The 14,090-nt window shown below is 37.2% G+C and overlaps 1 protein-coding gene across 1 annotated transcript in view; it reads left to right on the forward strand.

Moving 5' to 3' along the window:
• PATJ (PATJ crumbs cell polarity complex component) overlaps positions 1–14,090 on the forward strand; it is a 362,131-nt gene that overhangs the window by 153,045 nt on the left and 194,996 nt on the right. Inside the window, exon 28 of the mRNA XM_042997423.1 lies at positions 7,307–7,403. Within this exon, the coding sequence (XP_042853357.1) occupies positions 7,307–7,403 (97 nt within the window). The remainder of the gene's footprint in view (positions 1–7,306; positions 7,404–14,090) is intronic.

Below are 14,090 nucleotides of genomic sequence, written 5' to 3' on the forward strand. Positions count from 1 at the left end.
TGAGCCAGCCAGGCACCCCTAGCATTAATAGTTATTGGGTATGGGTTTATATACAAAGTCACTAGGGCAAAGTAGTTAGTTAAGTTACTCAGATATTCGTTGTACTTACTGATGTATTTTGGAAGGGGGTCAGGGCAATCTAACAATCTCCCATTTGATAGTAAAATCAGTCTATTTGTTGTATGTTTTTTTAAGTTTTTACTTTAAAAAAAATGTTTTAACATTTTATTTATTTTTGAGAGACAGAGAGAGAGAGAGGGAAAGAGCAAGCGAGCAAGCAATTGAGGGGCAGAGAGAGAGGGAGACACAGAATCTGAAGCAGACTCCAGGCTCTGAGCTGTCAGCACAGAGCCCAACACGGGGCTGGAACTCACAAACTGTGAGCTCGTGACCTGAGCTGAAGTCAGACACTCAACCGACTGAGACACCCAGGCACCCCTTATATGGTTTTTATTTAGTATCTTTTAAAGTTCATTTATTAGGTGTGTACATATTTTAAATTTTTATACCTTTACTCTATGTGGCATTATATAATAATGCTATAACATATATTTCATCTAATATCACTGAGTCTGGTCCAGCTCTCTTTTTGTATTTGCCTGGTTTTTGGCTTTAAATTTTTTCAGCCACATACAGAATAAATTCAGGTCTCTAGCCTGAGTGAGTCTGGGCTTGTAAGAAATTCTCAGGGAACACCGTTTTCCTATTTTCTTTTTCTTTTTCTTTTTTTTCCTTCTACATCAACTTAAGGCCAGGGTCAGGAAATATCCCAACTATCTTCTGTAGTCAAGATTTTGGTTTGTTGGTTCGATTTGTCTTTAACTTCACTCATTGCAGGTTTCACCCTGTTAAAAAAAAAAAAAAAAGCTATAACTGAGTTTGAACATTTATTTATAGACATGTATGTGGGGATCATTCAAGGATCCTTAAGGATTTGGGAGGAAGGGTTCTTGAAAAGGATAAGAAAAAGTAGCATAGTTCCCTTACCAAATTATAGAATTGTTTTAACCTGGTTGGTTACCTTCTTTGAATTCAGATTTTAATCACATAGATTATAGTCAGGTTATCAGCATATGCTGTGTGTTCAGGATTCTAGTTTGATTTTGGCACCTTTTGGTAGACACAGATAATATGTAGATTCTGGAAGACCATAGTTTTTGCTTCTAGAAATATTATGTGGAGGAATCCAGGTCATTACTTGCAGAAATCTTTCTCAGCCTTTTGCAAGTAATAGCCTTCATTTGAAGGGATTAAATGTCTAGAATATAAAACCAATGCTGACAAAAAGGAGATTATGAGAATGGGGCACCAGGGAAAGGGGCCAGAAGGAGGGATTAAGACAAAGCATGGAGAAACTTTTGGGATTGATGGTTATATTCATTATCATGATTGTGATGATGAATTCAAATTGTATACTTTAAAATGTGTGCAGTTTTTTATGTCAGTGTATCACAGTGAAGTTTTTAAAGACAGACAAAAAGTCCCTGCCCTTCTGGGAGCTTACATTCTAGCTGGGGCAAGGCAAACAATATAGAGTTTAGTGACTGCCACCTAAAGGAATTTGGGGACAAGACATGAAGACCCACAAAATGTGGCATTGGAAGGGGGCTGGAAAAGAAACTCCATGAAGACAGGGAGCTCATCTATCTCAATATTGCCCTATCCCATTGCCCAAAACACTGCCTGGTGCCTAACAGACACAGAGTACGTACATACTTGTTGAATGAATAAAAACAAAATAAAAAATCTCTGGCTTTACGTCACCAAGAATTGGCACATGCCCTCTGGGCAAGTGCCACCTTCTTGTGCACCACTTGACCTTCTGATTTGGGATTTATGGTCGTTTCTGGCTTCAGTCATATGTTGCAAAAACACATTTTTGAAATTTTATCTGTCATCTTTGTGTGGTTAAGGTGGTTTTCTCAGAATATTTAGTCTATTCTGTTGTCGGAATTTTGTTAATTTGTATCTTGATTCAAAGATCTGAGCTATTCTCAAATGTCTGCTGGAAACCCATAGTGTGGCCCATTACTACTGTGCAGAGCAGTCCAGGGAGATGAAATCATAAAGGAAGCAGGGAAAGGATTAGTCTGTGGGGACACAGATAATAACCACACACATATGAATAAACTGGTTACTAACTTAATTGGTTTGGGGAACAGGTAGTTAGGTGATTCAGGATAATTCCACATAAGATCCTAGGAAAGAGAAAGATAAATATATGATTCTTACCAACTTTGGCCTGTTCCATTAAACTAAATTGAGTCTCAAAGAAACCAGGATATTTGCATTCAGAAAAAAAAAAAAAATCCAGTTAGAGCTTGGTAGTACCAAAAGTCAGTGAAGTTCTGTCCAGCTGAGTTCTTTGGTTCAGAGAATGACTAACCACTGAGTTAACTTTGCAGTGAGAGAAGTCTGATCAGTATCAGCATCTCCCCTTACGGGATGATGTTTCAGTGGTTACAGGATGTACCTTACCATGTCTCTTATCTGAAATTATAGTTTACATGCCAAGCACTATACTACATTCTAAAATAACAAAGCACCTTTACTCCAAGAGGTGCACAGATGAATGTGACACATAGTGAAATAACCAAAAGTACAATTGCGATGAAAAAAGCATGCCTGGGATACTATGGGAGCACAGGCAGACAGACTTCCCAAAGTTGGGAGGTCAGATGATTACAAATTATATTATCTCTTTAAAAATCTCCTTTAGGTAGGTGATGGGCATTGAAGAGGGCATCTTTTGGGATGAGCACTGGGTGTTGTATGGAAACTAATTTGACAATAAATTTTGTATAAATAAAATAAAATAAAATGAAATAAAATAAAATAAAATAAAATAAAATAAAATAAAATAAAATAAAATAAATCTCCTTTAAAATTGTCATCATTAGAAGTAATTCCTTTTAGGGGCATCTGGGTGGCTTAGTCGTTTGAGCATCCGACTCTTGGTTTCCGCTCAGGTCATGGTCCTTAAGCCATGGGATTGAGGCCTGCGTTGGGCTCCATGCTAAGAGTGGAACCTGCTTGAAATTCTCTACCTCCCCCTCTCCCTCCCTCCCTCCCTCCCTCCCTCCCTCTTCCCCTCTCCCCTGCTCACACTCTCTCATAAAATAAGGTAAAATAAAATTCCTTTTATGCATTGTTTCCTCAATACAAAAGCAGTGCTTATTCTCTAGAATTACAACCTTAAAAGAGACAATAAATGTCACCTGAAACCAAATACTAGGAAAGGTGTAGGCTAGAAATCTAAATTTTGGCTGCTTTTCATCACGGAGTGTGAAATGACAGATCAGGATTCATAGACATACTAATACTCACTATATGCTTGTAACTCCTTGGCATTTTCCTTCTAAAACTTGCTTCAGTGTTACTTCATATACTCTTTTTCTAAAGGAGTCATGGATGCTGATACAAGTAGGAGATGTTCTTTCACAGAGAAGTGGTCTCCTGTTGTTCTCTTTATTTTCTTTTTATGTACTACCCAAATGCAAATATTGTGTCCAACCAAACATAATAGTCCTTAAAAATACAGTCATGTTAGGGGCGTCTGGGAGGCTTAGTCAGTTGAGTGTCTGACTTCAACTCAGGTCATGATCTCATGGTTTGTGGGTTTGAGCCCCATGTCGGGCTCTGTGCTGACAGCTCAGAGCCTGGAGTCTGCTTCAGATTCTGTGTCTCCCTCTCTCTCTGCCCTTCCCCTGCTCTCGCTCTGTCTCTGTCTCTCTCTCTCTCTGGCCCTCTCAAAAGTAAATAAACATTAAAAAAAAATACAGTCATGTTAAACTTATAAAAATGTATCTATACCAAGTAAGTACGTAAACTGAGTACATTAAAAAAAATTTTTTTTAACATTTATTTATTTTTGAGAGAGAATGAGACAGAGTATGAGCTGGGGGAGAGGCAGAGAGAGAGGGAGACACAGAATCTGAAGCAGGCTCCAGGCTCTGAGCTATCAGCACAGAGCCCAACACAGGGCTTGAACTTAGGGACCGCAAGATCATGACCTGACCCAAAATCGAAAGCTTAACCAACTGAGCTACCCAGGCACCCCATGAGTACATTTTATTGTATGTAAATTATTCCTTCATAAGGTTGATGTTAAGACTCACATCTATTTCAAGTGAGAAATCTGGACTTGCTCGAGTCTGGGGCTAAGGAGAACCTCATGAAGGTTTTTGCAAAGATCAGAATGATCTTTTGTGACCCTCCTGGTGGCACTTAGAGTGTTACAAGATGTGCTCTTTGATTATTCTTAACAGTAACAGGTGATACAGTTTTCTATCACTATACTCCACATTGTGCTAGGTCTTAGAATTGGCTGACAATACTCTGCGATGTGTAAATATTTGTGATATTCTTTTATATATTATATGTATGCATACGTGGCATGTAGACATGTGGGGATCATGCAACATTGGTATAAATGTTTTTAGTCTTATTTTGCTTTATACTCCACATCAGTAAGATCAAGGATATTAGGGAGAAAGTATAGCTGTTTCTAAATTCACCAGATCACTTTGATTTTGTGAATCTGAATTGTTATATTAAAATGCCTCTGAGTTCGTGGTTTCTATGGAAAGGTATTTTGGTTTTCAGTTAAAAGGCTGACACATCTAAGGTCATGTGAGGTTAGTTTTACTATTTTCTGGAAAACTGGGAATATTAGATTTAAATAATGCTTATTAGTCTCTATAAACCAATCAGAAAGAGATTTTTTTTTTTTCTAATTTATTAGCACCCTCTGAAGGTAGGAAAATATTTCTCACAATGAGAGGATAGGGGCTTTTCTCACTTTCAGATACGCAGAGATTTTTCGGCTTCTACCCTATAGCTTGAGCCATAGGACAAATGTAGATAGAAATGTACATACCCACTGGTCTTCATGTCAGAAAGCTTTTCTTTCCAGTGGACTCAAGACCTGTTATTGTACAAAAACACCAACAGGGAAATAAGGACTAACAACCTATTTTCAATTGTCTCTCAACCTAGAGAATGGATCCCCGTAGAACCAATATATAATGAGTCCTCAAATACCACTAAATTGTCAGACTGTAAAACCCAAACTCCATTTACTACTCCTGCTAATGGGAAATAATTCACAGCCCAAGTGACCTATGAAATTATGTAATATGTACAAGGGCCAGTTATTTACTTACCTCATTAAGGAGGGAACCACCAAGATAGCCTGGTTCTGAGAGAATTGGAGAGAGTGAAGTATTAGTTGTTCAGAGAATGCATGAGTAAGAGTCAAATTTAGATACAAAACTGGTTAACATCTTGACATGGCAATAAAGCTATAACCTTTGGAGTTATCCTTTTTACAGGACTAAAATAATTTGCATCTCTACCAGACAAAATTACTATGCAATGCTATTGGACAAGAACCTTTTCCATTACTGTCATTTTTCTAGAAGTTAATATGTTAGACCTAAGCAGCATGACTGGCAAGCAGTTATTTGCTCATTCGGACTATAGTGTTGGGAGGCCCGCTTTATACCAGGCACTGTTCTTGAAACTAAGGATACCACACTACTATTCTCTGCTCTCATGGAGATTATATTCACCTGGCCTCCTTGTATGTCCCTTGCTCCATCCTTCATTGCCACCAAGAGAGCCTGGCCCTCCCTACAACCTTCCCTTATGAGCAGTAGAAATACGCCCCAGGTATCTGGCAACCCACAATCAAACGATAGGGTGACCAGGACATGCTTATCCTATATTCTGAGTGTTGGTACTACATGGATGGAACTAGAGGGTATTATGCTAAGCGAAATTAGTCAGAGAAAGACAAATATCATAGGACTTCACTCATATGAGGACTTTTAGATATAAAACAGGTGAACATAAGGGAAGGGAAGCAAAAATAATATAAAAACAGGGAGGATGGACAAAACATAAGAGACTCTTAAATATGGAGAACAAACAGAATGTTAGTGGAGGAGTTGTGGGACGGGCGATTGGGGGGGGCTAAATGGTAAGGGGGCATTAAAGAATCTCCTGAAATCATTGTTGCACTGTATGCTAACTAACTTGGATGTAAATTTAAAAAATAAATTAAAAAAGTGTTGGTAGAAGTTAATTTTAATAAAATCAGTGGTGTAACAGTTTCCTCTTAAATATGTTTTTTAAATGGCATTAAAGAGTTCATATCTCTTAATATTAAAAGCTGTCTGTCCTTGTCCCAAGTATTGTCTTAGACCTAGAATGATCTGGTTCAGAGGAAAAGGTTTACTTCTTGACTCTTCAGTTAACCCACTTTTAAGTTTTTTCAAGCAAGAATAAAGACGTAGCATGATCACACTTTTGTATTCTTTTGTTGCTTAATCTTAAATAAATTTGGGTGTGTGTTTTTCTTTGTGGATCTCAGGTAATGTCTTCTGCTTTGGAGGAATTTATTACAGGCCTGCTTTCTGTAATGGACATTTACTGGATTGTATCCTGCCATTAGTGGTTTTGTCATATAAAGCATAATTGAATGTACTCTATTGAAACCCTGTAGCAAACAAATCTTAATCTAGTTATTTTGATATTTGTGGAGTGCTTGGATCTATCAGCTCCTATTCTTTTTAGCAGCTTGGATCTCTCCGTAAACTTTAGCATGTTTTATTTTTCCCAGCGTTCAAGAAAATGTCTACATTCTGTGAAGGTAATCTGACCGTAGAGTTCTGTTCTACTTTAAGTCTGAGGCAGATATTTATATGCTGTATCATTTGGTGGCTAAATTTAAAGAATACGTCTACAGAAATACAAAAAAGTATTCATCATAAAGATTTGTTTTTTAAAACCTTAAAATGTGTATGTTGACTATCTGCAAATTACAGATGAATATTTTTACAGTTAGAAAATCTTGGTATTTCATTTCAACTATATAAGAATGAGATCTGTGTCTTCTGCAATTGAGTAAACAGTTTAAATAGTTATAGAATTAATATAGTGGATAGTTTTTACATTGATTTTGCAATGTCTTTCATTTGAATTATTTGGTTAATAACTGTAAATAAAATATATATAATTGGCATTCTCACTGGGGAAAGGAATGTATTCTTCTGGGCAGGTCAACCGTCTTAAATGTTGCTTTTGAATTCCTATTTTTCTATAGTAGTATGTTTATATCACAGGGTCACTTACATAATAACATAAATATAAGAAGACAAATTGTATTTGTTTCACAGCCCTTCTTATGTGACTGAAATTGGATACAGTCAAAATATTTAGATTATCTTCTTATCCTGTTTGTCATTGAGGAAGAGGACTGTGCAAAGGCAATTAACCTTTCTCTCAAATTTTGCATTTTCAGAGACCAGGAACCGCTCCACCTCCAATGAAACTTCCACCTCCTTATAAAGCTCCGTCTGATGACAGTGACGAAAATGAAGAATATGCATTTACCGACAGTGAGTTCCTTTTCATTCTTTGCAGTGAATGCAGAATTTATTAAATTGTGCTTTCATGATGGTTGTCAGTTATCAATGCCATTCTGTGGGTTCTTAGAAAATGTGTATTAGCATATCATGCTGAAAAAGAAAATTTACGTCTCCTTAATTTTTCACTTAATTTACTAAACTTTCCTCCTTTAATACTAATAGTAGAGTGAATGTCAAAGGCAACGGGTTATACAGTATTTTATCTACATTTCCTCCTACTGTTACTATTTGGTTGGAACGGAAAAATGCTAAGAAGTCCTTTAACTTGCACTTTGACCCACAATAAGCAGAGTTGGGTGTGGATGCCAGCTCTTGATGACTTTCTGTATTCAAACCGATGGTGATGTTGCTAATGCAAAATTACAGAAGGCTGGAGTCATATTCTCCTTTAGAATTCCTTTCATGATTTTCTTTGCATTAGCTGTATCAAATATACATTCATACATGTATTTAATGGAGGCTTTATTTAAAAGAATTTGCATTTCTTTTATGCATGTAAAGTATATACAGTTAGATCTGATTGCTATTGTACATGGAATTTCCTTTGGGGAGGGTGATGAAAATACCCTAAAATTAGATTGTGATGATGGTTGCACATTTTGTGAATTTAGTAAAACCCACAGGATTATGTATTTAAATGGGTGAATTTTATGGTTTGTGAAATACGTATTTATATATGTTCTTTTAAAAATAACCTTGTTCCTTCCACGATTTAAAAAAGGAGTTTGATAGAGAAATCGAAAGAGTTAAAATTCTGACTGCAGGACTTCTTAGTGTATGACCTTCAGCATGCCCTCTTGTATAAAAATCATGGTTCTTACTTCCCAGGGTTGGGGGTGAGGATTAAAATAAGGTGATAAAGCCTTTGGCTTGTCAAACAGTGAAATTTCAACAAGTATTATAGCTCTTACTAATAATTATTGTTAAGTTGATTTTATAACGGTATTTTCCCAAATACTGTAATAAGTGTGTGGATTAAAATATAAATAGATATGTTTATAATCATTTAGTTGGCTTTATAAAAACTTGATTTGCACTTCGTGGTTTTAAAGAGCCCTTTCTCGTGCAGCATTTTCTTCATTTATTCCACAAATCTTTGTTAAAAGCCAGCTGCTTTTTACTAACGGTATTGAGTCTGTTATGAAATAAATAGTTTTATTGGGGTCACCAACTTGGAAGGGAGTGTACAAAGGCATTGGAACAAAATATGACAAGTGTGCTGTAGTGTTTTGGTTCTCAACCTCTTCTGGAGAGTTACACTGATGGATATGATTGATATGTGTATGCACATGTGTACCATAATCCCTTGTTCTGATATAGGTGTTAGGACAGCTGCAGCAGAGTGGAGATACTTGTTGGTTATTCATAATTTCCAGGATGCTAGAATGCCCATATTTGCATAGTTAGGAAATCTGGTTTAGGCATGTGATAAAGACAATGTTCTAATCCTAGTTCTATTTGTGAATTCAGGGACAAGTGAATTAACTCCTTCATGGCTCACACTTGCTCATCTATAAGTGGGGGAAGGGATGTCTTATGATAACCTTCCTCACAGCGTAGTTATAACCTGAGGAGAAAAGCATTTAAAGAGCTTAGTATAAGGATGTGATATCAAGTAAACACTCTGGTGTCCATATGTCAGGCCTTTATCTATTATTAGCTCAGTTGACGTCTAACAACTAACCTGTGAGGTCTCTAATTATACAAATAAAGAAACTGAGGCTCAGAAAAATTAAGGAATGTGTTCCAAAGTTACACAGCTAGTAAGTAGTGGAAATGGAATTTGAACCCAGACTCTCTGATTCCAGAGCCTGTATTATCATCTATACTTCCTGTTACTTAAATCTCATTTAGTATAGCAGAAGTAGGTACAAAGTGGTTAAGATTATCCAGTAAATATGGCTTTGATGCCATAAGACAGTAGCACCCTCCCCAAAGTTCCAAGTTGGCATACATGTTTTTCATACATGTGCACAAACACATTCACATATTAGTGGGGTTCAGGAAACGCCATTTTACACTGAATGCAGAAAAAACTTCTAATTGTTAAGTCATCCAACTGTAACGTTTCACAGATTCTCCAGCAAATATATTTAGGCTGTGAATATGACTTTCCATTTGTTTTGCTCCCTAATTTTATTTTCCCAGCATACTTTTCCCTTTCTTCAGAAGGGTTTGAACCATATGGGGTATTAGATGGTTCACATTTTAAATATAGGTGAGCCTAAACCCTCTAGCTTCTTATATTTCTTTGTGAAGTGGATCCCATGGCTTTTTTTCTTTGTTCCTTAACTCTTATTAAATGACTACTCTGCTCATCCATCCAAAACTAAAAGTAGATTGGTTCACTGTTTTATCAGATTCTTACTGTCCCAAATCTAAGCATTTCTTTTTAACGGTTGTGAAAGTATGATTTTCTGACTTTCCCATGGTCCAGGACTATGAAGTGGATGGCTGGAATCCAAGCCTTAGGCCCACTAGAAAGTGGTGATTGTATTAGGTCACAGACATGAGACACATAGGATTTTAAAGTGTAGTTACAATCTAACTTAGGTGATCTTTGGTAATTACTTCTTTATAAACTTCATTTTTGAGTGGATATTATAGGTGGGCAGAGATTGTTCTAGGTGTTGGGAACATGACAGAGGAACAAGATCTCTCTCATTGGCTTATATTCTAGTAGGAGAGAAAGATTATAAACAATGAGATAGATTAAATATTGATAAATAGTCTGAATAACTAAAATAAAACAAAGTAGTGAGAATAAATGCTTTGCAGGAGTCAACATTAAGTAGAATAGGAAACAACGGCCAAGATAAGACCAAAGTGACAAGAAGGAGCCAGACATACAAAGAGCTCATATAATCCTATAGATCTGAGTTTTAATCAGACTGTGATCCATGGTAACCTATATCTTACTTAACAATCGGGTATAGATGTGCCCACACACACACACACACACACACACACTTACATGCATATATAATTGAAATAAAAGTTTCACAAAATATTACTTACCTTTATAACATATGAAGAACTTTATTATTTTTCTTTTTTTTTTTTTTTAAGTTTATCTATTTAGAGAGAGAGAGAGGGAGCATGAGCAGGGGAGGGGCGGATAAAGAGGGAGAGAGAGAGAGAATCCCAAGCAGGCTCTGTACTGTCAGCCCAGAGCCTGATGTGAGGCTCAAAATCAGGAACCGTGAGATCATGACCTGAGCCATAATCAAGTGTCTGTTGCTTAACCTACTGAGCCACCCAGGCACCCCTCTATTTCATTTTTTAAAATGCTGTTTGCAACTCAGTTTATTTCTTGACTGTTTAATAAGTTGCAACCTGTAGTATGGAAAACACTAATCTAGAAGTCTGGCTTTCAAACTTCAGAGTCATCAGAAGCATCTAAAGAGCTTGTTAAAAGCACTAGCTGCTGGGCCCCCTCCCAATTTCTGATTCCTTACATCTGGGAGGACTTGATAATTTGCATTCCTAATTATTTCCCAAGTGATGCTGATACTCCTCATCCAGGGACCATATTCTGAAAACTATTGATCTAGGTAGTATTTTAAGTCATGGGAGCTGGTGAGTTTACTTAGGACTGATGTATAGACAACAACAGGAAGCTAACCCAGCATGGGCCTCACGAGCCAGCAAAGGAACATCCTAGCACACTAGCATTTCCAGGAGATTGTAGAGTTAGGCAGTTTAAGAGAAGAATATGTTTCAAGAAGGCCTCTGTCCCTGAACTTCAGTAGCCAAATATGGAATGATGCTGAGAGTTTATGGAGGTTAGAATCATGGAAGTAACCATTGAACTTAACAACATAAAATTGTTAAGAAGAAAAAGAATACTTGATAAAATACTGTACAGATTGTTGTGAGAATTAGATGTGACAACTAATATAGATAGTATGGTACATAATAGCTATTTATATTATAGATCCTTTATCTTGCATAGTTGAGCATAATTCATGACATTCTGGTATCTAATTATAGGAAGGCTTCTAACCATCAATTGAATGAAAAGTGCTGAAAATTTTTTTTAATTATTTTTTTTAATGTTTATTTTTGAGAGAGAGAGAGACAGAGACAGAGCACAAGCAGGGGAGGGGCAGAGAGAGAGGGAGACATAGAAATCGAAGCAGGCTCCAGCCTCTGAGCTGTCAGCACAGAGCCTGACATGGGGCTCGAACTCATGAACCGTGCGTGACATCATGACCTGAGTCGAAGTTGGACACTTGACCAACTGAGCCACCCAGGCACCCCAAAAAGTGCTGACATTTTAATTAAGGATTATGAAACAATTATGAATTAAGAAACAGTATCCACATAAATGCTTAGCTATTGAAAACTACTATTATCACACCTACAGGATTTATCCAAGGGAAGTTGCCAATGTAGAGAACTTCCAACTTAACTTTATGGTAATTGTCTTTAATACCTGAATTAAAAACTAGATTGTCTTGACAAAGGTTTAAGATCACTGAGGGCATGAAGTGTCACTCAGTTGACTATCACATGGTGACTTTCAAATCTTCATTTTTAGCCATCCTCTTTCACATCCTGACATGTTTTCAGTTGGCTGCCAGAAAGATATGATGTCTTTTTTTCTTCTAGCATTTTAAATCTTTTGTGCAAAACAAAATGTGTTTTCTTCCTGAAGGCTGACCTTTTTCCTTATATTCTCAATTTTTCATAAAGCCCTTACTCCAGACTGAAGCTTCACTTCTGTTTGTGGTCTCTCTTCCTCAGTTAATCTTCATTATCAATTTCTCCCACATTTGTAGCTTCCTTTGCATTTTTATTGCCACAATTTTAGTGGCTATATAGTTGTAGTCACAATTTATTGAGTACCTACTATGTGTCATACATTTCCCCAATTCTTTAAATGCTTTCTCTTTTGATTTACAGAAGAGCTCTAAAAGGATATCTTGTCTTTGGGCTGATTTCAGCTTAATCTCACCTTCTTTGGAAAACCTTGCCTCATTCCTCATTCTAATATATATTCTTGTATTTTTTTTTATAACACAATGAAATGTGATTATTTATGTGATTATTAGTTTGTCTTTCCCTTCAAGTTCCATGAGTCGAGTGATCCTCTCTGTTTGGGCCTGGCACATTATAGAAACTCCGTATTTGGGACAAATTAATGACAGAGGGTGTGTAACTTGGATAGTGATGTTGGGGGTGTGATGAAAATCCAGGTCCGCTCATAGTCCTTTAGAGATAGTCTTTCTACTGAGCTGTGCCATCCATCTAGTTTCAGAGCCTTCTGTCCAGAGCAACTTGCCTTCTCTTTGCCAATATGCCACCCCTCACCTTATCTAAAAGGAGTGATCCCCACAGAGAGAAGCCACTATCTAGAAAAAGTCCCTTTTGATCCCAGACATTAAACGCTTTTATATCCGGTCTTTCTAACCTGTTGGTATTCATTATTTAAACTACATTTTTAAACATCAAGGAGCAGAAGGTTTTGGAATGACTTTTTGTAACCTATAAGAGCATAATCATAGAGAAGCAATGAGAATCATACAGTAGACATGTTTCTTGATGTATATTAGGTTCTAGAAACTCAGAATATAATTGACTTCTCTGACACTTGGCTTTTAAATGGTATAGCAGAGATGAATGGAACTGCGTGCTGAAGGCCTCTTAAAGCCTTTTTTTTTATACTTTAATTTCAGAATAGCATACTCTCCTTAGGTGCTTTGTTTTTCCCCCTCAATTTTTTTTTCTTTTGCTCTGATTCCTTCCCCACCCTCATAAAATTATATGTTCTAATATAATATTTGGTAAAAAGAATTTATTTTGGTTAAAGTTTAGAGGGGATGCCAGGGGCGCCTGGGTGGCTCAGTCGGTTAAGCATCCAACTTCGCCTCAGGTCATGATCTCATGATTCGTGAGTTCAAGCCCCGCATTGGGCTCTGTGCTGACAGCTCAGAATCTGGAGCCTGTTTCAGATTCCGTGTCTCCCTCTCTCTCTCTGCACCTCCCCAATTCATACTCTGACTCTCTCTCTCTCTCTCTCTCTCTCTCTCTCTCTCTCTCAGAAATAAATAAACATTAAAAAAAAATTTTTTTTAATGTTTAGAGGGGATGCCTTTTTAGAAGACAACAGCTTTAGGGCACCTGGCTGGCTCAGTTGAAGGAACATGCAACTCTTGACCTTGGGGTCATGAGTATGAGCCACAGGTTGGGTATAGAGATTTCTTAAATAAAATCAGAAAAGAAAAAAAAAAGAAAATACAGCTTCATTGAGATATAATCCACATTACTATATAACTCATCTACTTAAGGCATGTAGTTCAATGGCTTTTAACACAGAGTTCTTCAACCATCACTACTGTCAATTTTAGAACAGTTAGAACGTTTTAATCACCCATCCCCCACAATATTCCTACTCATTAGCAGTCACTCCCATATTTATTCAGAAATTCTTTACATCCATATATAAAATATACACACATAGGGGCGCCTGGGTGGCTCAGTCGGTTGAGCAGCCGACTTCGGCTCAGGTCATGATCTTGCACTCCGTGAGTTCGAGCCCCGCGTCGGGCTCTGTGCTGACAGCTCAGAGCCTGGAGCCTGTTTCAGATTCTGTGTCTCCCTCTCTCTCTGACCCTCCCCCGTTCATGCTCTGTCTCTCTCTGTCTCAAAAAT

This window comes from Panthera tigris, chromosome C1, assembly GCF_018350195.1.
Source record: "Panthera tigris isolate Pti1 chromosome C1, P.tigris_Pti1_mat1.1, whole genome shotgun sequence".
In the NCBI taxonomy this organism is placed as follows: domain Eukaryota; kingdom Metazoa; phylum Chordata; class Mammalia; order Carnivora; family Felidae; genus Panthera; species Panthera tigris.